Here is a 23,565-nt window from a genome sequence, read left to right as displayed (position 1 = left end):
CGTGAGATGGAGGGGAGGAGAGAGCACAGCCCTGCACTGATAATGACATCACTCTCATCTCCCTCTCTCTCCCTCCCTCTCTCTCTACACCACATGTCCTGTTGTCCTCTTGTCGTCTCTTTGCTCAATCGCCCCATCTCTTTAAACACTTCTGCGTCACCTGCCTAGATCGTCCTTTACTGGTTTCCATCCCCTTCTTCCTTTCCATCTCCATTTTTCTTTGTCTTTGTGTCTCTCAGTTGCCACACCCATTAGTCTCTGCACAGCATTCAGTTTCAGTATTCAAAGTGAAATTTAATAAACACACCCGCAAAGATACATGCACACAAATAAAAACAAATGTGCAGAAATCGTGTAAGAAACTAGAACCTCTCACAGACATATTGTTTTTATTATAAAGACAACAATATTTATAATATGAATTCCCTAAACTTAAATCTTACATGTTTGGATTTGAAACTAAACACAATTTGAAAAATTTGTGTGCATTTTAAATTCAAATCTATTTTAAATACATTAAAGTAGACATAGGTTACTGACATATTTAACTATGTATCTATGATCAGGGGTTTGCCTTTAAACTTGTTTCAGTTCCTTGCTAAGGCAATGAGAAAATAGCCCATCCCCATCACAAAGGCACTTACTGGCAACAAAACCACAAACATGCAGACCCTCTCACAGAAACCCACCATTTCCTGGGACAACTACAGGGACATTTACTAACACAGAAACATCAGAGCTCCCCCTACAGCATGCAAGAAAAAACACATTTCAATGCTAACCTGGTATTGTGTGCCCTCATGTGTGCAAAGAATGTGCATCTTTTCTCCGCTATATGGGGTCAAGCAGGGAGCTCAGCTTTCTTTGCCTATACCTTCAAACAGACTGCTGTATAAGTTTTTAACCTCTAAGGTTCTGAATTTAAAAGAGTGCTCCGCCCAAATGCATTGGAGATAAAGAAAAAATTGTCCGATCAAATTGCCTGATCTTACAGAAAATTACAGGTTTAAGAGGTTAATCTTAACTAAAACAAAGTCTGAAGGAAGATATAAATGTTAAGTTATAACATTTGTGTAATTTAACAAAACAAGTAACGCAAAATTGAAAACAGTGGTTGGAAAACAGTCTGTTATTGTAAGCCCTTATTTACATGACACCGTTGGCACTGTACAGAATTTTCCTGTTGACACAAAACAGTTTGACCTTGATATTCTTATTCAGAATGTGTGTATGTGTGTTATTTATTTTCATAATACTTGTCAAGTGTTTACAATAAACATACCCGTCACACAGAGTACTGACTAAACACATTTATTTGAACTAGTTTCCATATTTACAGACAAAACACAACTTCATATTTCTCACACTGAAGAGAGAGAGAGAGAGAGAGAGGGGGGGAGAGATGAAAAGAAACGGAAATCAGAAGGAATCCCATCAGAAGAGGAAATCAGAGATTGTTTGTGAGTTTAAATTATTAAAAATATTTAATAATTAGTAATTCTGTTACTATAGAACAGTTCAAGTAAACACAGATCCAACACATCTCCCAAGTTCTTGCTTTGACATTTGTAGACAGTAGTGCACAAATATGCCCCTATCCTCCAAATCTATAAATACTGCTGTTTGTGTTCCCTCCCCAGTTGCACTCTCAAAGCACTCGCTCTTCTCACATCTTTTGGAAAATGGCAGAATCTGACTTCATAGACTACACTTGCCCCCTGTGTGCAGAAGTCCAGCGAGACCCTGTCACCATCCCTTGTGGAGACACCTTTTGCCTGGACTGCATTAAGATCTATTGGGACCATTCCGACCACGTGGGTGTCTACAGCTGTCCGCAGTGCCAGGCGACCTTCACTCCTCGGCCCACTTTGAGGCGTAATGTACCTAACGTTGGCAATCGGGAGCCTCGCCCATCCTTACCCGAGCTCAACACGTTCCCGTACAAACGAGACGCGCTGTGTGATTTCTGCACGGGTCGGCGCAACAGAGCGGTAAAGTCGTGCCTGATGTGTCTGGCCTATTACTGCGAGACGCACATAAAACCACACTATGAATCGGCCACTTTTAAACGGCACAAACTGGTGGACGAGACAGGACACCTGGATCGGAAGATCTGCCCACAGCATGAGAAAGGGTTAGAGCTGTTCTGCCGCTCGGATCAGATGTGCATCTGTGTACTGTGTACCGTACGAGAACACCGCAGCCACAACATTGTAAGCGCAGACGATGAACGCACAGAGAAACAGGTGAGTTGGTGAGCACAAAATGCTCGATTGGGCAGTCATTTAAACAATATATAATGAGTAGAGCCGTTTTTTCCACTTTTTTAATATACATTTTAAAATAATATAGCCTATGTATAAAAATCTTAAGCTACCATTACCGGTTTTTGTTTGTTTTCAGTATACTGTAGGCCTACAGGTAGCCTATATATTTCTCACCTTTTGTTTCATTGCTTAGGAAACATTTAGCATTTTCGAAAAAAAAATCAAAAATTAACATTAAGATTTGATTTCAAATAACAGAAATGTTTTAATTATTTGAGAAAACTAGAATAAATTGGATCATTAGGCTAAAATTGTTGTGTGTGGTACAGAAAGTCTTGGTGGTGACCCAAACAGAAGTTCAGCGCATTATTCAGGATCGACTGAAAGAACTGCAGGAACTCAGACACAATGTGGATGTTCTCAAGGTCAGTCACAACTTAAGAAGCACTAGAGGGGAAATATCCTAAACTTCATTTGGAAAACTTCCATGTTGGTAACTCATATGGGTTGGTGTACGTACTGTATGTAACTCTCTAGCTTTGCCGTCTCATGGTGGTGATACAAATTCATAGTAATTCAACATAACCAAATAAAGTAGCTGACGAAAGACATTATATCAGTGCGATCTTTGTAGTCTAGTACAGTTTTGTCTAATAAACAATTTGGTTAATTATGCAAAAAAATATACTTTCATGGCTATCTATGAAACATATGACAATCATACAGTATCTGTGTATCATAAAAAAAACGAAGGAAGTCACCAATTGTTGATTTCTCTCTTTTTTTACTGTAGGGTAATGCACAACGAGCCCGGACTGACAGTGATAAAATCTTCAGTGAGATGTTACAGGCAGTGGAGCGATGGCATGCAGAGATAATCCAGCTCATACAGGCTAACCTACAAGCATCTATGTCTCAGGTGTGTACACATTAGATTCAGGTGTGAATTCAGTTGTGAATTAATTCGATCTTGGGCGGGGAATCTTGTTCTTGGAAGCCACTATCCTGCATCATTTAGCTCCAACTAGCTACAACACACACTTGATGCTTGGAGCTAAATTCTGCAGGACAGTAACCCTCCAGAACCAGGGTTCCTCACCCCTGAATTAGATAATATAACACCAGCTCCTTGTCATCATGTAAATGTATTACAACTATTTATCATTTAATCATTCAGTTCGGTCATTTTTGTCATTTGACCGGATGACAATCTGTATGATTGATATTTTATTTGGGTGATGAAGTATGCAAGCTTACTGTATAATAGAGATGCTAGGGTTGCCTTCCCCCCACCTCTGGTGTATCAACTGTAGCTTTTATGTACCAACAGGCTCAGAGCTACATAGAGAGACATGAACAAGAGATCATTGAACTTCAGAAGAGAGACGGTGACCTACGTCAGATACTTGAAACAGAGGACAACATCCACTTTCTACAGGTACAGACTGTAAATAAAAGTCTAATAATAAATATAAAAAGTCTGGTTGTGCTGCTCGTATAGTAAGAATTACAGAATTGATAATGAAATCTGATGGAAAATGATTGTAAGTAAAGATTCTTTGGTGTTGTTTATGTTAATTTTTGTAGAATTTTCCCACGCTGTCTATTGCACTAGAGCCCATGGTGCCTAAGGTCCTCGTAAACCCAGAGTTTTCCTTCAGCGAAATAACCAAGACCGTCTCGGACATGAAAGAACACTTGGATGACATCTGCAAAAAAGAGCTGGGAAACATTTCCAAACGAGGTAACTAAAGGCTACCTTTAACGACAAATCTTGATTAAATGAAGATTTTAATTAATTTAGTTTTATTTAATAATGTAATGTAATTTTAGTTTGGTTCATTGCACAGACATGTAAATAATGTAACATTAAGAAGATATAACTTGACATATATTACATTATGGATACAAAATAACTGATGTAGGCTCTCACACAAATAAATGTTTACTAATGTATTTGCATAATATTCAAAACAGTAAGTGATACATCCATCTATGTGCTGATTCCACGGTCTGGAGGACGTATTAATGGTGAGAGGACCTGCTAAGGTTTAAAAAGATATTTTAATGTAAAAATAAAGTATGATTTAAAAAACTTCTGACTTTTAAAAAATTTTCAGCTGCAGTAAGAGTTGACTTTCAAGAGCCTAAAACCAGATTGGATTTTCTCAGATGTGAGTCTTAACTAAAATTTTTTTATAAATATAACCCATCTCCTCACCTTCCAGGTGAAAACATTTGCCCATCTTGTTTTATATATATGCTGAAAGAGCCTCTTACCTCCAAAATTGTTTCACAGATTCTTATAAACTGACATTTGACCCCAACACAGCCTATAAAGAGCTAGTGCTGTCAGACGGGAACCGTCGGGTAATCCGTAAGCGAACATCCCAATACTACCCAGATCACCCTGAGCGCTTTGATGGGTTTTGCCAGATTTTGTGCAAGGAACCCCTCAGTGGACTGCGGCATTACTGGGAGGCAGAGTGGAATGGAGAATTTTCTATTGCCGTTGCCTACAAGAGCATCAGCCGCAAAGGTAAGAACTCAAACAGCCTTCTGGGATACAACGATAAATCCTGGAGCCTCCTGTGCTCAGACTCTGGATACTCTGCATGGCACAATAAAATGGAAAAGGATTTGCCAGGTACGGTGCGTGCCTCGCGCATTGGCATTTACCTGGATTATGCCGGAGGTTCTGTATCTTTTTATGGCGTGTCTGATACGATAGAGCTCATCCACAGATTCCAGGCAAAGTTTTCAGAGCCACTGTATGCTGGGTTTGGCGTTGGGTCATCTGTAACTCTGTGTGTGTTAGAAAAAAACCAACGAACATACTACTAAGGAAACTTAAATTGATATTTGAACCTGAACTCTTCTAGTCTACTGTTACCAAATTTGAATTATCCACACTGTTGTGTATAGAACCCTATATGATTAAAACTTTGTATAAATAATGAATGTAAGTGACTTTCACATCACAGAGAACTATTAACTCAGTGGGTATAAAATTTTAGTCTGGATCATGTGCTGACCCTCTTCAGCCTTATCTGTTTATGTTCTGTCTCTCTTGACTTGTCATTAAAAACCATAAATAAAAATATACATTTCTTGTATACATATTGGTTTACTTTGCCTGATTATAAAATATAATATAACAAACCTATATACAGTAATAGTCTTATGCATTAAATATTCTTATAAATAAAATCTAAAGCATGAGAATGTCAAATAAAAACACCACAACCCGAGCTAATTAATTCAGAATAGTGTCTTGTTAACAGGACAAGAAAAACACGAAACCTCATCTTTTTAATTTATCCATTTATTGTCCATTTAAATGATTTCTAAGAGATTTTCAGCCACATTATGAATCACCACAAACAAAGCAGATGACAAGAAGTATGCACAGATTAAAGGTCCATCAATCTGCATTCCTTGGCACAATGATCAGAAACATTCAAATTCAACAACTCCACAAAGCAACCTATAAAACTTTCTTGCATTCAAACCTGCAACTCAAGATCAAAGTTGTTTTCATAATAGCCGAATAACCCTTAACCTTATCATTTAAAACAGGGCTACAATATTTCTGTTATCAGTACACAGTCAACTCACAGAGGACAAGTGCAAGTGGCTCAGGAGCCCTCAAGAGCTGCACTATTTTTAAGACGAGCAGATGAGTTTCCAACCTATCACCAACAGAAGGCACCAATCATTGTCATACCCTCTATTCTTAAACCCAACTAAACAAAATATTTGACTTTGGGTTAGGGTGAGACAGGTGACTGTAAGTGTCCACAACCATTATACCTCCCCAGGGATGGTGGTAATTCCTAACTTTAACAAACGAAAACTGTAAGCGCAGGACACAATCTAGCATGTACACACCTATTTCTGTGCATTTAGTCCAGAGCTGTGAGTTTAAGATGGCGTGTTGTGAAATTAAATTCCCTCAGTAAGAACTATAGCATGGGGATTAAAGTGAATGCCTTCAATTTTATGCATTATTAAATGTAATATTTAAATTTTACCTTTCACTTATGTCTTGCCTACTGTTAAACCTTCTGTCTTATCTCTCTTTCTATCCTACGATCACCCTTAAGCCCTAGAAAAAATTGAGATGAAATAAACAACCACTGTACAAACAATGAACAACTACGTTCGTCACCATCGAAGCAGTGACAAGCCACACAAAAAAGCACAACACGTAGCTGTTGCAGAAATAATAAGGGAATCTGTTTATTAAAAGCGTTTGTTTCTCTTCAGAATTTCCACTGCTAGATCCCACTAATAATTTAGTTTTAAAAATAAAGAGAACCACTGACATCTGGTGTGTCATCACACAAATCTATGGTCTGGCATGCATTCACATGGTATTAGGTGTCATACCAGGTGTTTTGGTACACAGGGAGTCTGTTTTTGTTACACCACAAGATGAGGTTTTCCTAAATAAAAGAACTCCATTACACTGAAAACAAACCAGCATACTGATATACTGTACCCTTAAAAAACAAATGACACATGCTCAGACACATACAAAGTACTCCAACACCACATACACAAGACACCAAAATCTGTCAGCTGTAGTTGAAAGTGTCTAACAGCAGAGTAGTGTGCTCCTTTTAGAGCTACATAAGACGCTGCCCATTAATGACGACATCATCAAACAGCTCCTGTGAGAGATAAAAAGAAACAGTGAGCATAGAAACAACCTTTTACACATCCAGTATTAGTGAAAGCGGGCTGTGTATCTCTAACCTCATCACTCTCTATGTTCTCCTCCTCTTCCTCATCCTCATCCTCCTGTGTATATGTGGCCCCACTATTACTAAGTATGGCCTGTACCTCTTTGCTTGGTCTGTAGAGGGAAATATACAGAGGGGTGTGACCTGAATAAGAGCGCTGATTCACCACTGAACCGGCACTCACTAACAACCCCACTACTGCTGAACGTTGACCTTCCACAGCCAAGTGCAATGGAGACCGACCTGACCCCAGATCCTACAAAATGGAAAGCAGAAAACGCTTACGTTTTTGTTCTGGAACAAACCACCATGGTAGGAAAAAATGTAACGGTAGTCAAAAGTGCCAAGAAATGTTTGCCCCAGAAATCTTCATTTTTTCAACAGAACAAAGACATTTTCAAAGAAATAAGTCTTAGTATGGAAGTCAATGGTGGCCAAGAACTGTTTGGTTGCAATCGTTCTTCCAAATACCATTCTCTGTGTTCATCACAACAAAGAAATTTAAACAGGTTTGGAACCACTTGAGGCTGAGTAAATGATAAGAGAGTTTTCGTTTTTGGGTGAACTGCTACTTTAAGGCAAAGTTTAAATATGTGCTTAATAGTTTAGTTTACACTAAATTCTGTAACATTGTCACATAACATACCAACAAGTTCATCCACCAACCATTAAAGACACCTATTTGTGTTATAGGTCCTCCCTGCACCTTAGTAAAGGAACTTACGTTATTGTTCTAAAACATTTTTTCAAGTTTTACACTAAACGCCCTCTCACCTGCTGATTTGCATCTGCTCCTGCATCCAGCAGCATTTTGATGATGCTACAATTGCCCTTCTGTACAGCCCTGTGGAGTGCACTCATACCTTTAAAAAAAGAACAAACAAATGAGCAGGACCCATGTACATAGAGTACAGAAGGAGATGACACATGAACTGCAAAACCAAGTTTTGAGTAGCCACACTAACAGTGTATATTGCATGCCATGTGACGGATACAAACACATTTTCCTAAGTTTGTACCTTTATAATTGGTGATGTTCAGGTACTCTGGACGGGTCCTGGAACAGCTGGTCAACTCTCTCACACACTCTTTCCGATGCTCTCTTACAGCCAGGTGTAAAGTAGTGTTACCCTCTCTGTCCTGAAGCTCCGCATTAGCCCCATTACACAACAGTGCCCGAACATACTCACTCTTATCTACGATGACTGCTAAATGTAGAGCGGTCTGAGCAAAGAAATTTACCAGAGTAAGGTCAAAGCTAAGGACAAAGGACACACAAATACACATGTATGTGTACCATTTACCTGTCCCAGGTCATTTTGGATATCCAGGTAAGGAATCCAGTTACTGTTCAATGAAATTTCTTCGAGCATGTTATTAACAATGTCCCAGTGTCCATGAATCAGGGCCAAATGGAGCACCCTGAGAAGAAAAGAGCAACAATTATTTAACATCAGTCCAGGACATGAGATGCAGCAGGAGATGAACAAAACAACTCATTATACTTACGAGTCACCATCTTCCGAGAGATATGTCATCATATTGAGAATCTCTTCTCTCCGCGGCCGATCGACTTCGGGCTTTGATCCCGACAGCACTTCTGTGCCCGCGGGCTCGCTCAGGATCATGGTACCAATCCCGTCGGAAAGACACCCCACCACCGCATCCTCATTTATCGAGTCCCCAATAGCAGAATCCAGTCTCTCTCCGCCGCCGATTGACACACAGTCCATAGTGCTCTTGTTTACCGACTCGTCTGGGGATGGTTCGCCCAGCACAGAGCGTTCAGATGCCCATCTCGCTTCGGCCTCGATGTAGGCAACGTTAGCCTCAAACCCGAGTCCGACTGCGCCAAAGGAGTCTAGCCCGCTATCACACAAGTCTTCCAGGAGAGCGTCCACCGATTCCCGTTTGTCCATCATGTAGCTCGGTCCAGGCCGCGCATTCTGTCCCAGCGACTCATCTTGCGTCCCGTCCATCTCCATGAGAACCAACTGTTCTGAATGCGTCAGCTGTAACGCGAGAAGTTGCCTTTCCAAACACACAACTGCGCTCTTTACAACGGGTTCAGTCTGACAGCGTTGTTGTTTTAGGGAAACACCTGGAGCGTCTTCTGGACGAATTCCCCAACAGCGGCGAGCGCTGTTGCAAAAGCCTCAGATTCCCTCCATGTCCGGGGCATTATAAAACTACAAATTGCTCACCGTGCGTGTGAGCGACTTGCCGATGCCCAGTTTGCCCAGAAAAGGCCGTGCGGCCGCGTAGGTGTTTTCCTGGGGAATTCCCAAACCCGCTTTTGCAACCGGACGCCTGATTGCACGCGCATGCGTAAATCTCAGAGGACGCGCATGCGCCGTACGTATACATTAAATATATATTTACATTAGTTGATCGTTTTGGGGAGGAACTACTTCCCATTAGGGCTTTGCTGGGGTACTTTAGAGGATTTGAAGAGTAAGCTGTCATTACAAACAAGGTGTAGAAACCAAGTTGCCTTTGGTAGTGAAATTTAATTTAATTTAATTTGCAGTTTGAGAGTGAATCCGTTTTGAAACCATTTTCTACGTCTTATTTGGCTAACTTTTTAAGAAAGTCTTTATTTTGACCGATTAATCACATCAGACACTAGGTGGCGGTGTATGTTGTAATTTCTTATTTGTGCGGTTCTTTCTGGTAAAATAATGCATTAATCCTCATCAATGAGGGGATGATGTCATTGTCTTCTGTTTATATAACTACATTACGTATAATTCAATTACAAATTCTGTTTAAATTAAGGTCTAAACACGCGTTGAACGTTATTTATTATGTGAAATTATTGGATCGTGAGAAACTTTCCAAAGTTGTAGTTCACCCAAACATTTTAATTTTGTCTTCATTTACTCACCCTCTCGTCATCTCAAACCTTTATAGTTCTTCTGCAGAACACCAAAGAAGATATTTTGAAGGATGTTGTTAACTGGCCCCCGTTTCCTTGCATTGGGTTTGTGTCCATATACTCTAGAAGTTAATGTGGTGCAGTGCTGTTCTGTCATCAACTTTCTTCGAAATATCTTCTTTTTATAAACTGCAGAAGAGGGGAAATCATTAAGAATTGAAAAGACAAGAGGGTGAGAAAATGATGACAGAATAAATTTTTTTTGGGGTGAACTATAACTTAAGAAACAAAGCTCAGATGTTGTAAATACATTTTCTTAGAAAGTATACGTTCTTAAACATAATTAAATGGTTAAAGGCAAGGACACAATATTTTCTGTGTTCTGTTAGCATGTCTTAATCATAAGTCATAAATGGGATGATGAAAGGCAGGGATGATTCAGAGTGACACAGCACTGCTGCTAAACCAAATTAGTGACTTGAGTCATTAGACACATGATGGTGATATGTGTTCGCCAACTTTGTGGGGACCAGCTGACACTTAAACCTTAAAAAATGTTTTAATGCAATTATAAAAATTCAAACTTTTTTCCATGAGAAATAATGTGACAAAAACTCACAGTGGCAGAAAACAATCATGTCTTCACAGGCATGTGATGAATCTGTGGTGCTGGCTTTGTTACTAAGTGATATTAGGTGATTTCCTGCTATTTAATAACATGTTTGGCTCTCTTTCTCTGTGTATCTGCATTGCAGTTTTTTCAGCAAAAAAGAAAAGAAACCCACTCGTATGCCCATCAATCTCCTTCAAGGGGGGAGAGTAAGAGATAACGAAATTCTGCCCTCCTGTATTCCGACGTCTCTTTGCATCTCTGCGTTTTCAATGCTCAGTCAATTGCTCATTGCCTGCGATCTCTGAGCTGTCTCCTCTTTGTGCTCTACGGTGAGCTGTGCTTTGCTCTGTTCTCTGTGCTGTGGTCTGCACTGTGATGGATGTTTGCAGCTTCTGTCAAGCGCGATCAGGGAAAAAAAGAACAGTGCTACACTTAATTTATGCAGCCTTACAAAGACCACCTATTGATCTCAGTATGGGGCTGCATGCAGGATTTTCCTGAGACAAGCATACATCAACATCCATATGTAAATGAAAATCCACAATTATATGTGTTCATACGAATACTAGGTGTGTGTTACACAGTCACATTGTACAGCAGCAGTGTGTACAATCTTTTGCTCGTAGCCTGCCTCCATTCATATTCAGGTATGTGGAAATTAAAAACTGAAAAATGTCAGAAAGTCTGTTTGGTTTTTGTGTATGCTATGAATGTACTGCAGGAGAGAATGACAGTGAGATTGGTGCAGGTATTATTCTGCACTGTTCAAATTTGCTCAGGACAAGCATTCTGATTTTTTATAATGGATGAATGGAGCTGAAGGAGAATCCCTCTCTCGGGGTGGGGTTGGGATTTGACGGAGAGTGGGGGGCAGTGCTGAGCTGCAGCAGCTGAGTTCTGCTGCCACTGCACTTTTCTCTGGTCATTCCTCAAGACACACACGCGCACACATAAGCACACACTCCCTTTACAGCCTGACTATAAACAGTCTCCTAATATCAGTACCACTCTCAGTAATATATTAACCGTAAAGCTGCACTGCGGAACTCTTCACTATGCTCTATATTCAGTTTTTCATTATTTATTTATAAGTCATACTCACGAAAAATACTCGCCTAATCGTGTGATAAGGGAATTATAATTAATGCCTGGGGTCTGTGTTTTTTAAGAGTATTTGCAAGAAATAGGCATTTTGTTGGTTTTGCAGCATAAAAATAGCTTGTGGACTTCAAACAGTGGGTTCAGTTGTGAATGTTGAGGAGAGGGAAACCAGCTCAGCCCCCAGAAATTTTGTCTCAATACTGCAGCGAGCTCTAAATGCACTGCTCCAAACCAAACCCCATAATTCTGCTGTGATTAACACCTTTACAGGCTACAGACAGCCATCTTTTCTCATAGATCCTGGTGTGTACAGGTAATTCAGAATACTTTTTTGGTCATCACAAGTTTTTGTTAAGTGTTCAGTTTGGTAGGATATAGCTCATTTAATTTTTGAAAGTTTTAGTAAAATAAATTAATTAATTTAGTACCTAAAAAATACTTTTATTTTTAACCTCAGACATTTATATGTATTCAAGGTAAATACTCACACTTCACCCATATTATAGATTTTTCTTTTTTACTATCATTTGTTTAACCAAAACGAATAGCACATTTTATTATCAGATATAAAATGATATTTATTATCATTTTATTTATTATATAACAAAGGTTAATGACAATAAATATGCTCTATGTTGCTTGTAATTGGGATAAAATAAACGGCTTTAGTTAAAGTTTTTAGTTATTACTTTGAACAAAAGTATAATATTACATCCATCTCAACAACCAGTTACATCCAGTTACATCTACAACCAACTATATTTAGTTATTAAATGGTTCAGCTACAACAAGATCTGCAGATTTTGTAGACATCTTTAAGAATCGTCTGAAAACGCATCTCTTCCGTCACCACCTGACTGATCAGTTCTGACTTCTATTTCTTTTCTACTCTTTCATAAAGAAAAACGTCCAACTTGCCTCTGTATACTGTTATGAGACCAGTTTCTTTGATTGCTAATGCTTTTTGTTGTCCTTAAGTTGTCCCAATTGTTTCCATTGTTTGTCCCATCTGTAAGTCGCTTTGGATAAAAGCATCTGCTAAATGAATAAATGTAATGTACATGTAAATGTATTGATATTTAGTGAGATTATATTTACATTTATTAATTTAGCAGACAATTATGCAATGCACCTTGCAAATGACAGAGCAATTAACATTTCGCATTATAAACCAAACATTTTGTTTCGAAAGTCTTTTTTTTAGAATCTGATTTCTTTACAGGTGTTGAGGTGTATTTATATAATGCAACACAAACACAAATTATGGTGCTTTGAAGGCCTGTTCAAAAACTAGGACGTTTATGAACAAACCTAGGAGCCCGAATCTTTAAAGGTCTAGTGGATGAAATTTTGTGGCATCTAGAGGTGAGGTTGCGAATTGCAACCAATGGCTCCCTCCATCCCTCCCAGGACTAAGACAGGGCTAAGATGTTGTCATGTTTTCGCTTCTTTGCCGAAGGAGATAACGTATTTATGAAATGCGCTCCATAGAACAATTTGTCTGTTTAGGGCTACTGTAGAAATAACATGGAGAATTTCATGTAAGGGGACCCCGCGCTGTATGTAGATCAAAATTGCTCATTCTAAGATAATAAAACCATTACGCTTCATGCTGAAGGGTATTAATACACCTCTGAAGACATTAGTTATGTATTACAGTTATGTAAAGTGTATTGCTTTACATATAGTTTTTGTCAATAGATCCTTCCAAACATTAAACACAGCACCTTTAAGCTAACCTTTATGTACCCTTTAACCTAAATTTGGAGTAATCTCTATGATTCTGTGTTATTATTAACGAAGGTCATCTGAATTCAGAGGTGACATAACCGAGCCCGATGATGAGCAACACACCAACGTCTACTAGTACGTCTACTAGTGCTCCAGTCTTTAACAAACTAGCCAATCACAGCTCACAAAAGCACTGTCACATGTTAGCAACTCTCCACATGAGTCCTTGAGGTGACCTTAAGGGTCAATCTCTGTTTGCGTTTGTGTGCAGTCATACGTGCCAAAAGGGCATCTGAATGGCCTGTGCGTGTGGAGGTTATTCTGCGCCATTGATTCATAAATTTAGCGTTGAACAGTGAAGATGCTCTGCAGGGGAATGAGAAAGAAGGGAATATTAAGGTTTGTAGATTTATTTGAGCAATTGTGAAATTCAGAGTAATACAGAGTGCAATGTCAGGAAATGGAATGACATACACATGCATAAACAATAAAGCCAAATTAACATTTGCAGGCTTGTGTTTGGCAAAGTGTGATGTTAATTAGTGTATGTCTGAAGATTCAGGTCACATTGATCATCATTCCAACTATCATTTCTTTAATCTCTATGATCCCTCTCAAACTCATTTTCTCGGTGTTACCCTCTATTCATCATTCACATTTTTCTCATGTACATCCAAGGTTCGGGTGTCTTGTTTAATAACATCAATTTAAACTGTATACAAGGCTGATACTCCAATCCTGTCTTTAGTAGTTCTGATACTACTTCAGAGGTGGACAGTAACAAAGTAAATTTAGCTGAGTAACGTACTGTAAATAAGTGCACGTTTGATTAGCCTATCTGTACTTTACTTGAGTATTCTGTTTTCTGAGTAGCCTACTTGTGTAAAAAAGGATTCTGTGTTTTAGTAGATTTCATGAAAAAAATTGAGTAAACTTTACATAATACACTTGTGTTCATTTGTTTTATTTAAGTTAAAGAGTAAGAAGCAGTAGATCATGAAAATTACATTTTGAATTACATTTACAGTTTGAAAGTAAGCAGTCTACCAAGTTGTAAGTCTAAATGTGAATAAATAACAAAGTTATTGGCTTGTAAAAAAGGGAGTCGACTCTGAATCACGCAAACGAGACGTGTCTCTAACCGCCGCATATCTACGTCACTAGACATAGTCCCCACCTACGTTTTGGTGGGACTGCCACGAAAATTTCATTCACGCCTCCCCCAAAACACTGTCGCTTGTTTGTGATGCGTGTGCCTTCTAAAACCTGTGTTCTACGTTGTGCGTCTTATTTAATACCAAAGGTATTAATACCAACCTTATTTGGACCTGTTAGCTCCACCGAATCACAACGTGTAAGTGTGACTATTTATTTTTGTCTGAACTTCAAGACATTTTTGTGTACTTTATATCTGTGTTTAGCTAATGCATATAACGCTAACGTTAACGTGTACCGTTATTTCTGGGGTATAACAGTTTGTTTATCTACCTATGTACCTGGCTATTTTAAGTGTGCAATCTATTATCGTCTATCTATTATCTACTATTGTCTTCGGATGTTTCTTCTTCAGACTAGGGCTCAAACTGGTAAAATGAAATCCCCGCCATCTCTATGTATACACTGTATATAATATATAACCAGTAAACCGTAATCCACCAATGATGGTAGGCATTCCATTTGCGAAACATGATGAACGCTGTAACAAATTCAAGGAACGGTAAGGAGGCGGGAACTGGCGAACGTTCAACAACTTTTAATAAAAAATAAACAAACCACAAAACAAAAGTAAAATGAGGACTGCCAACCACACAGAAATAAACCTTATAATAGAATCTAGGCCTGGTCCTCTTTGTTGTACACTCCAGTCGCTCGTCCTTTTATGCTTCCGATCTCCACCAAAGAGACGTGATACCCGTGCAACACAGCTGACACTCATTATCATCACTCTCTCTCGGCCCACCTTGCTTATTACAAACGCGTTTGACCAATCACAGCAGACTACACCACCTGACCAATCGCATGACACTAGGCTATGAGTGGATTAGACGGATGAATCACGGAAAGAATCATTTGAGAGTCAGTCAAAAAGTAAGGTAAGAATAATTACCTATTATTACGACATAATAGTGTTTTTACACCTTCTATGTGCATAAACTTGTTGTTAGACACTCCATAAACCAAGGACCTTAAAAATCATATGCTACTTACTCTTTAAAATTATATAAATATCTCGGAATTCTAAATGCACAAATGATAGAGTGTATTCAACTTAATTTTGTCATGTTCAACCCATTTAAAGTTGTATAGAGGATCTTTACTTAATTATTTTGTGGTGGAACTACATGAATAATTTAAATTAATTTCCCTAACTGAGCAGTGAATTTAGAGTTCCCAGTATTAGGATGCGACAGCATTAGGAGAGTCATTTTTGTGAAAAGTGCTATTTTATGTGCTTTAGAATGAAATGAAGGACTCTATAGTGTTTATTGTTCAGTTGTCTTTAAGATTTAGAAGATATTCTGTTTGTATTTCTGAGTTTTATGGTTACCAATGTTCAGAAGAGTGGTTCTTGTGCTTATGTTGTGGGAGAGCTCATACACAGTGAACAGTAATGCTGCTTATGTCAGTACTGAGTCAACTCTCAGCTAACCCTTTTTTTTATAAGTTTATCATGTGACGTGAATAAATTAAGTAGTTTCACTTGATTTATTTGTTGAATATTGCGTAAAGAATATGATTTAAAGTACTTAAAAATATTTTGTGTAATACTGTTACCTTAATTTTTTACAGTAAACATTCGAAAGACAAATATCATACTTTTTACTCCACTATATTTATTAAAAGGTCCAAAAGTAGTGTCGTTTCTATGTAGTGGGTTTTCTTTACGCAAATCTGGCAATTCTGGGATCTTCCCCGCTAAACTAATGTAAGTGTCGGCGCTACTATACAGCTGAAAGCACTCTAAAATGGCAAGAAGAACAATAAAAGACGAAAAAGGCACATGTTAAGGTGTGGTGTTGTAATCGTCTGTGGGTTCAACTATGTGTGATGCATTGCTTAGAACGAGCGCTACGATAAATCAAAGATCAAAGAAGACATTATGAAATTTATTAGCATAATGGCTAAAAAGTAAATAAACATCAAATACACCTTGAGCTACATGACAGAGAAAATGGAAACTGTTCATTCGAAATTTCGAGATCACATAGCCAGGGTTAAGGAAGTGTGTGTGCGCGTTAACGTCCCCGCTACACTTATGTAAAGTTTCCTGGCCAGATTCCCTCCAATGGCCCTTGGAGTAATATTTGACCAGTAATATGTGTACTTTCACTCAAAGAAGTTGTGCACTTCGTAAAAAGGATATAGGGAAAACGTCACGGTGATACATGAAAAAGACAGAGACCCTAAATGTATTCTAAATGTACAATATAAAATTCTCTCAAATTTAGAATATTGGGATTTTTAGAACATGCAGGTCAAATGCAGATAATCTTCTGATTATAAAGAATTTATCTTTGGAGGTCAAACCCAGCAAACCCTGCAGCATATCTACTGTCAAGGGCCGGCTTACTAACGACAGGTTCTGTATAAAGGGCGAGCAACTACCAACGGTCACGGAAAAGCCAATCAAAACCCTTGGACGGTGGAACACCGCAGACCTTAAAGACGCCGAACAGGTGGATCAACCCAGGCAAGAGAAAGCCAGTGGACTCAAGAAAATCAATAATACAGATCTTCCTGGGAATCTGAAACTCTGGTGCTTCCAATTTGGTTTGTTTCCACGCCTGATGTGGCCAACTTCAATGTATGAGCTCACAATGTCTCACGCCAAGAACCTTGAGAGATTGATGAGTACACTGTAAAAAATTGCTGTTAAAAAACGTTTATATTCCAACAGTAAAATACTGTTATTACAATACACAGTTTAATCCTGTAGGTTAACAGACCAAGGCCCATAGATTAATCCCTTTGTGTACATTTGGAGCATTTAACTGTACAGCCGTTGGCGCCTGAAAAAAAAACAATCTTACGCGGTGAAAAGCAGCATGTGGGGGTGGGGATTTTTATCATATCCCACTTTTTCAAAACAGCGCGGTAATCGAGATCACGCCACAGCTCGTCTTAATTCTGGCATTTTTTTTTATGTTTTTTTCACAGTCTTTGTGTGAAACAGAATTGTGGTCGTTTTTTGTCTGGTCAGCAATAAGCTATCCTGGTTTTAGTTAGGCTTGCCTTAAATGGACGTAGTTCAGTTAAAATTTTGGTCAGTTTTGGTTAGCCACAAAGTTAAAAGCAAAAAACACTGCCAATAATAAAATCTAATAATATGATACTATTATGAAAACCCTTAGCAGGCACATCAAAAACAATTGAAATCAAATGAGGAATACAACAGCTAATTTTAGGACGGGACATATTTATGTGATGTTATATTATATAAACCTTTTATATCATTAAAAACGATGTTATATATATTTTTTATATTATTTGTATTTTTGTTTTTTGTGACTGAATGGTATAGTTTGAGCATTGAGTGTCAACTGCTTCGCCTGCTTTTTAATCACTGATCCAGTATTCGCAGTGCTTCATGAAATCGGGCAAGCCTGATGTCTTTGCAGATACGATGATGTAGTTTGCCATGCATCTTGGAAGTTGTAGTAAATTTGCGAATACAGCGTTAAATGCGGCCTATAAAAAGGACTTTATTTCCCAGAATGCTTCCTCTCACTAGAAGAACCAGAAGTCCGTAGTTCAAATTCTACCGCGGAAGCATCCTTTTCATTGATCTTCAATACAGTTTGGTAAGTTTAAACTTTTATTTGAATCTTAACTAACAGGTTTTGCTACCTACTCGATTGGCTTTTTTGTTCATATGCAATCATTTTTTTTCAAAGTTTATCCATGATGGAGTTTTGTTTGTAGAAAACATTATCAGCTTTGTTGGCACTGAATAAGTGGATGTTGTGCTTGCAGTCTGGGTAAAGAATGATGTTTGTTTAATACATTTAAGCTTTGTGTGTGTTATGATTTTTGACCAAGTAAAATGAAAAAAAAAGAACACGTCAGTAGCACATCTTGTGGAACAGCAGACTCATCTCCAGTCAAAGACAGACTCCTTGAGGCCACCAAAAAGGAAAACAAAATAAGACTGTATATTATTTCATTCTTTAACATTTTTCTGACAGGTCATTGTACTTTTGTACAATGTCAACTGAATATGTAACAATTTGAAAATGATATGTTTCTAATTGGTCTTGTATGTACTGTAATTTGCCTTATATCAGTATTAGTTCCAAAAACATGTTCTAGTAATTTGGTTTATACTGTTTTCAAACATTCAAGATACTTGATCTTGGATTATTTGGTGGAGTGAATGTGAAGACACAGTCTGGTGAATGAAGCTGGCAATAAAAAACCCAGGCCAAACTGTGAACTGGAGAGCTGGACATGGGAAAATAGGATTCCCAATTTTGTTGTGATTGGTAAGCGCTTACATTAAGAGCTTGGAACCCTTAAATCTACAAACAATTTTTTCATGTATTAAATGTAAAACTCTTAAACTATTATAGTGTGAAATGTCCCTTATACTATGCATTTTATTTAATCACATGCTTAACTCTGTATTTGTATGCTTTTATTCTAGAGGCAGTAAGAAGCCCTTCAGAGCTAGGGTCAAAAAAAGTTCATAAACCTGGGTTTCATCTAATTGTTTTCAACTTCTACAGTGTTGTTTGTAACTTATTTGACTAATTTATATTTGCACCTCTGAAAACATACTTTCTGTCTTTAATTTCTCTTGTTTTTTTTTTCAGTTTGTTTATTGGTTTCTGTTATCATATTTTTTATGCACTAAATATTTTACATTGTTTTAATTTAATCCTTAATATATTAATTTAGTGCTCAGTTTATTGTTGCTATGTTTTTTGTATTGTGTAACTATTTACAGTATGTGTTGCTTTTAGTTTATTGTTTTACATTATTTGTTGCATATTTTCCATTGTATTTTTATGTTTCTGTTGTATTATTGATTTTTGTTGTTCTTTTTCTGTTGTCTTAATGTTAGATTGTTTTTTGGCACCTCTTTTGACATTGTATTTATTTTTGCTGCATTTGAGTACATTTTATTGTCAGGATCATTCAAACACAATACTTGCATTAGCTTGGTGTCTGTGTTTTTTTCCAATTATTCAATATATTATTATACATCTCTGGAAGAAATAAGGTATGTATTTGCTATCCGAGCAATAGAGTAAATATTAAATAACATTGCCATTACTGTGAAATTACAGTACAGCCATAAAACAGAAAACTGTAATTAAACTGTACAATTACGGTAAATCCCTACCAGTACTTTACTGTGGAATTACAGCACAACTGTTTGATGAATAACGGCTGCAAACCTGTAAAATTACAGTTAGCAACATAGTGCTGTACAGTAATGGAGCTCTATCTCTTCCCATTTCAAGTCTTGTGGAGGAATATAAATGCACCATAACAAGGTTGGGGATGACGCTCAAAGAATCCTGTGATCCCTGTGTAAGAGATGCTTCTCCAATACCAGCGATAGGGAGCAAATGGAACACAACAACAGCAGAAGCAGATGCGAAGGCAGCCCTCAAACATAGAGAAATCTTGGGACAAGGTCAAAATGGAAGAGGGGGACTTGGTTAGGCATCAACCACAACCACATGGCAAAAAGCTACACCAAGGGAACAGTGTCGCCTGGAAGGGAGGGAGGTTTGGCGTCAAGAGAAAGCAAGTATATACGCTAGAGCGGTCTCTCAAGCCCAGCAAGGCTGCTCGATGAGGTGGGAAGGCATTGAACGGGGCAAAATCACTGTGGAGAAACAAACAGCCAAGGTTTTCTCATAAGAGCTACATATGATGTGCTGCCCTCACCAACCAATCTGCATGTTTGGTGTGGACAGGATCCAGCATTCCACCTATGTGCAGCTCCAGCAAGCCTAAGACATATTCTTGTGGGTTGAAAGAAGAGCTTGACACAGGGGAGATGCAGCAGTAGAGACCAAGAGAGTGGCAGCAAATGCCATCCCCCAAAACACCAAGGCTAACCCGCTAAAAAGGCAATCCTTTATTCGGGAAAACGCAGGCCAAGCCTTTATCCCCAAGTAGAGCCAGGGATTGGGAAATGCGAGTTGATTTAAACCACAGACTTTCTATCGCAGAGACCAACCTGCAGCCAGACATGGTTCTATGATCCAGCTCCAGTAGGACAGTCATCATAGTTGAGTTGACTTTACCTTATGAAGAGGCCAGTAACAAAGCATTTGAAAGAAAGAATCTTGTGTCTTGTGTTAAAGGGCCGAAACACCCAATGCGGCTGAGGTGCACAACTGAGGATATGTCGCATTGATGGAAACCATACAAAGGGCATTATCAGCAGCACATCACCAAAAGGCATCTTTCACCCAGGATAATGAATGTGATGAAAATGGGATCAGACACACAACTCATGAGATGTCCCTATGATAATAGCAAGGAAAGGTAAGTATAAATATGCTATGTATTTATATAATCATATATCCCCCAAACACAGAGGACGCCTACCCAACGAATCCAGTGAAACTTAGACCTCCTTTCCTCTATTCATATTCTTGACTGCTCCCCTTGTCATGCATAAGGCGTGGGAAATGTCCTATTGGGCAATTAAACTGTGCTGAAATATAACACCTTGTCCTATTAAGCAAATCTAGTTGCCTGGGAATTGCATGGTTCTATTTTGCAAAACATTAATTGTAGCAATGCATTTCCAGCAACACAAACGTTTGCTTAACATTTTTATCAAAACATTAAATTAGTATTGTGTTGATATGTACTGCAATGAAAAAAAAAGAAAATATAATGCTGTCTATAACATTAACTTCATATTTAAGACGAATAATGTTTGTTGTTCAGTGACAAATATTTTGTCGAGTCCAGAAGTTAATTTTAGGTAGAAATCTGGACTTTACTCCACGAAAACGAGGACAGCTTAAATGGCTTTCTTCCTATGGATAAATATGTTAATATTTATTGTTGTTATTAAGACCCCATTAGTTAAATTGTTGACTAATTGACCTTTTATATTACCTTAAAGGGGTTCTGTGTCATTTCACCTGTGTTTTACACCATCATCTCGGTTCTCTGAAAACACGCTGTTGAGTTCCTGGTTCAATAAAGTCCCTCTGTCCGAAACGCTCTGATTGGTAAATCTGAGCCAGTATTTTGTGCCTAGAGTGTGTGTTGAGATGTCCTGCCGATACCCTATGCGTGTTCCAGGGGGCAGGGTTTATGTAAATTTAGCCGGGGTAGAATTCGAAAAGATAGGACCTTTTAGATTTTCTAAAAAAATTCCCAACATTTAAACAGTTTAAAGAGAAACCATCACATAATGTCAGTGAATGTCCAACATTCTGTCTAACAAATGGTAAGATGAAAAAGGAATTTACTTTAATTCACAAACTATATTAACCTGAAGCGACAGTGTGTCATGTACTTGCGCGTGTATGCATGACTGCGTTTTGTCTGGGAGTTGAAGCATACCAGATTAGCTGTGAGCTGTGAGGTCTGCTTTCCTCTTCTGATGTGATTCCTTATGATCTCTCTTTCTTTCTTTCTTTCTTTCTCTTTCACTCTCTCTCTCTCTCTCTCTCTCTCTCTCTCTTTCTTTCTTTCTCTTTCTCACTCTCTCTCTCTCTCTCTGCTCTCCTCTAATGCTCTGTTGTGCGACAAGTTATCTCCTCTCCTTAGATCATTTAGACAGAAATTATTTTTGATCTTTAGCATTTGTTCCTTTAAAGGGATTTTGTATCTAAATGTGGGAAATAGTACATTCTGTTAGCATGTGTGGACTACTTCTGAGTATTAATATACCAGTTGATTTCATTATATTGATTCTACATTTTGCTTTAGTGCATTGACCTTTTCATGAATTGATTTTGACCTCAATTCCATTACAGTTCAAGACAAACTTAATAATCCCTCATTGTATTTACATACAAGGTCTATGATCAGTCACAGGTGCCACTGTTGTGCTGTAATTTTGTACTGTCTATTTCCGTCATTGTATTTTAATCCACTTAATGCCCCCTCTCTCTCTCTTTCTGTCTCTCATTCCCTGGTCTCTTTCTGTCCTCTAAATCTATCAACTGCCCGAACTGTCTCTCATTACTGTCCTCACTTAGATAACATCTATTGAGAATAGGATGATGATACTTTATTAATGATACATTATAAGGGAGGATCAGTATAGTAACGCTTGTGATTGATGATTTTCAGTTTGTTTTACATACATGTGTTTTTGTATTTTGATTATTTTAACACTTATGACATTTCCTCGTATTCCAGTTCTTATGCCTTCTATTATTTTACTCCATCATTGTTGGACCAAAGTCAATTTTTTGTGCCTAAAGTCAACAGGATCAAAGGTCATGTGGGTCCATGTTTTGATTACACAATTTTTATTTCTACTTGTTCAGCAGTCAGATCTGTTGCGTCATATATCTCCTTGTCCCACTTTTACATATACAGAAAAACTCCTTTCCTCTTTCTTTCTCTCTCTGTATGGGTTCATTTTTAATGCTGAGTCATTTGGTGTGTACAGGCGGCTGAGATTGCAGTATCACTGTTGTAGTCTAAATAATAGATGTTTCTTCTACTGAAATCTCAAATGTTCCCCAACACAGCGCACATTGCCTAGCAGAGACTTGGATCAGCGTATAATAAATGAACTGTGAACTGATGTCACTGTTAACAAGTGTTCATGACGGCGAAGGTCTTATAAAGAGCAATGGAGATTTGTAGAAGATTTTATACTTAAGACGTAACACAAACTGAAGTAATATCTGAATGTCAAACCCATTTTTTTATTTTTTTATTGAATATCCACTGTGTTTGGAAGAGGAGATTTCACAGGAAATACTTTTCATGCATTTTGATGTACAAATATTGTCTGTTCCAAGTACAGATTACCTTATTATTTGACCAGTTTCAGCGTCACAGTTTACAGGGGGGTGTTTGTTTAATAGAATCTCTTAATAGAAATCTAAAACTGCAAAAAGATTTGCATGAGTGTTAGCTTGTCAACCATTACACGTTTATGGACCCCTAGCCAGAATCTAGCTCGAAAATATAATAACTAGAAGGAAAAAACAAATATAAAAGAAAACTAAACTTTGCATAATTTGAATGGAGGACCTTTTTCTATATGTGTAAAAAGTGAGAAAA

General features: G+C 38.0%; 2 protein-coding genes across 2 annotated transcripts; one reads left to right on the top strand and one right to left on the bottom strand.

The window, feature by feature from the left end:
- The first annotated feature begins 1,656 nt into the window (after nt 1-1,656).
- ftr84 (finTRIM family, member 84) lies at nt 1,657-5,383 on the top strand. Its single transcript, XM_056746549.1, has 8 exons — nt 1,657-2,246; nt 2,597-2,692; nt 3,061-3,186; nt 3,598-3,705; nt 3,855-4,011; nt 4,245-4,298; nt 4,388-4,441; nt 4,567-5,383. The coding sequence occupies exons 1-8, from the start codon at nt 1,683-1,685 to the stop codon at nt 5,109-5,111; spliced, it is 1,704 nt and encodes a 567-aa protein (XP_056602527.1). The 5' UTR covers nt 1,657-1,682; the 3' UTR covers nt 5,112-5,383.
- A 1,099-nt stretch (nt 5,384-6,482) lies between these two features.
- nfkbib (nuclear factor of kappa light polypeptide gene enhancer in B-cells inhibitor, beta) lies at nt 6,483-9,329 on the bottom strand. The gene is made up of 6 exons (XM_056747393.1): nt 8,525-9,329; nt 8,320-8,437; nt 8,035-8,239; nt 7,790-7,878; nt 7,029-7,271; nt 6,483-6,943 (listed from the first exon to the last, which is right to left on the bottom strand). The coding sequence occupies exons 1-6, from the start codon at nt 8,998-9,000 to the stop codon at nt 6,899-6,901; spliced, it is 1,176 nt and encodes a 391-aa protein (XP_056603371.1). The 5' UTR covers nt 9,001-9,329; the 3' UTR covers nt 6,483-6,898.
- Between the last annotated feature and the right edge of the window lie 14,236 nt (nt 9,330-23,565).

This window comes from Triplophysa dalaica, chromosome 4, assembly GCF_015846415.1.
Source record: "Triplophysa dalaica isolate WHDGS20190420 chromosome 4, ASM1584641v1, whole genome shotgun sequence".
In the NCBI taxonomy this organism is placed as follows: domain Eukaryota; kingdom Metazoa; phylum Chordata; class Actinopteri; order Cypriniformes; family Nemacheilidae; genus Triplophysa; species Triplophysa dalaica.
Note: the sequence above shows the minus strand (reverse complement) of the source record. Positions and strands in the feature narration are given on the sequence as shown.

What these genes read in the sequence shown, in the direction of transcription:
- nfkbib (XM_056747393.1), bottom strand. Translation starts at nt 9,000, where the DNA reads ATGGAGATGGACGGGACGCAAGATGAGTCGCTGGGACAGAATGCGCGG. An exon ending in TCCAAAATGACCTGGGACAG is followed by an intron (nt 8,240 to 8,319) that starts GTAAATGGTACA and finishes TTCTTTGCTCAG; the next exon opens with ACCGCTCTACATTTAGCAGT. An exon ending in GAACATCACCAATTATAAAG is followed by an intron (nt 7,879 to 8,034) that starts GTACAAACTTAG and finishes CTTTTTTTAAAG; the next exon opens with GTATGAGTGCACTCCACAGG.
- ftr84 (XM_056746549.1), top strand. Translation starts at nt 1,683, where the DNA reads ATGGCAGAATCTGACTTCATAGACTACACTTGCCCCCTGTGTGCAGAA. An exon ending in ACAATGTGGATGTTCTCAAG is followed by an intron (nt 2,693 to 3,060) that starts GTCAGTCACAAC and finishes TTTTTACTGTAG; the next exon opens with GGTAATGCACAACGAGCCCG. An exon ending in GTCTGGAGGACGTATTAATG is followed by an intron (nt 4,299 to 4,387) that starts GTGAGAGGACCT and finishes AAAAATTTTCAG; the next exon opens with CTGCAGTAAGAGTTGACTTT.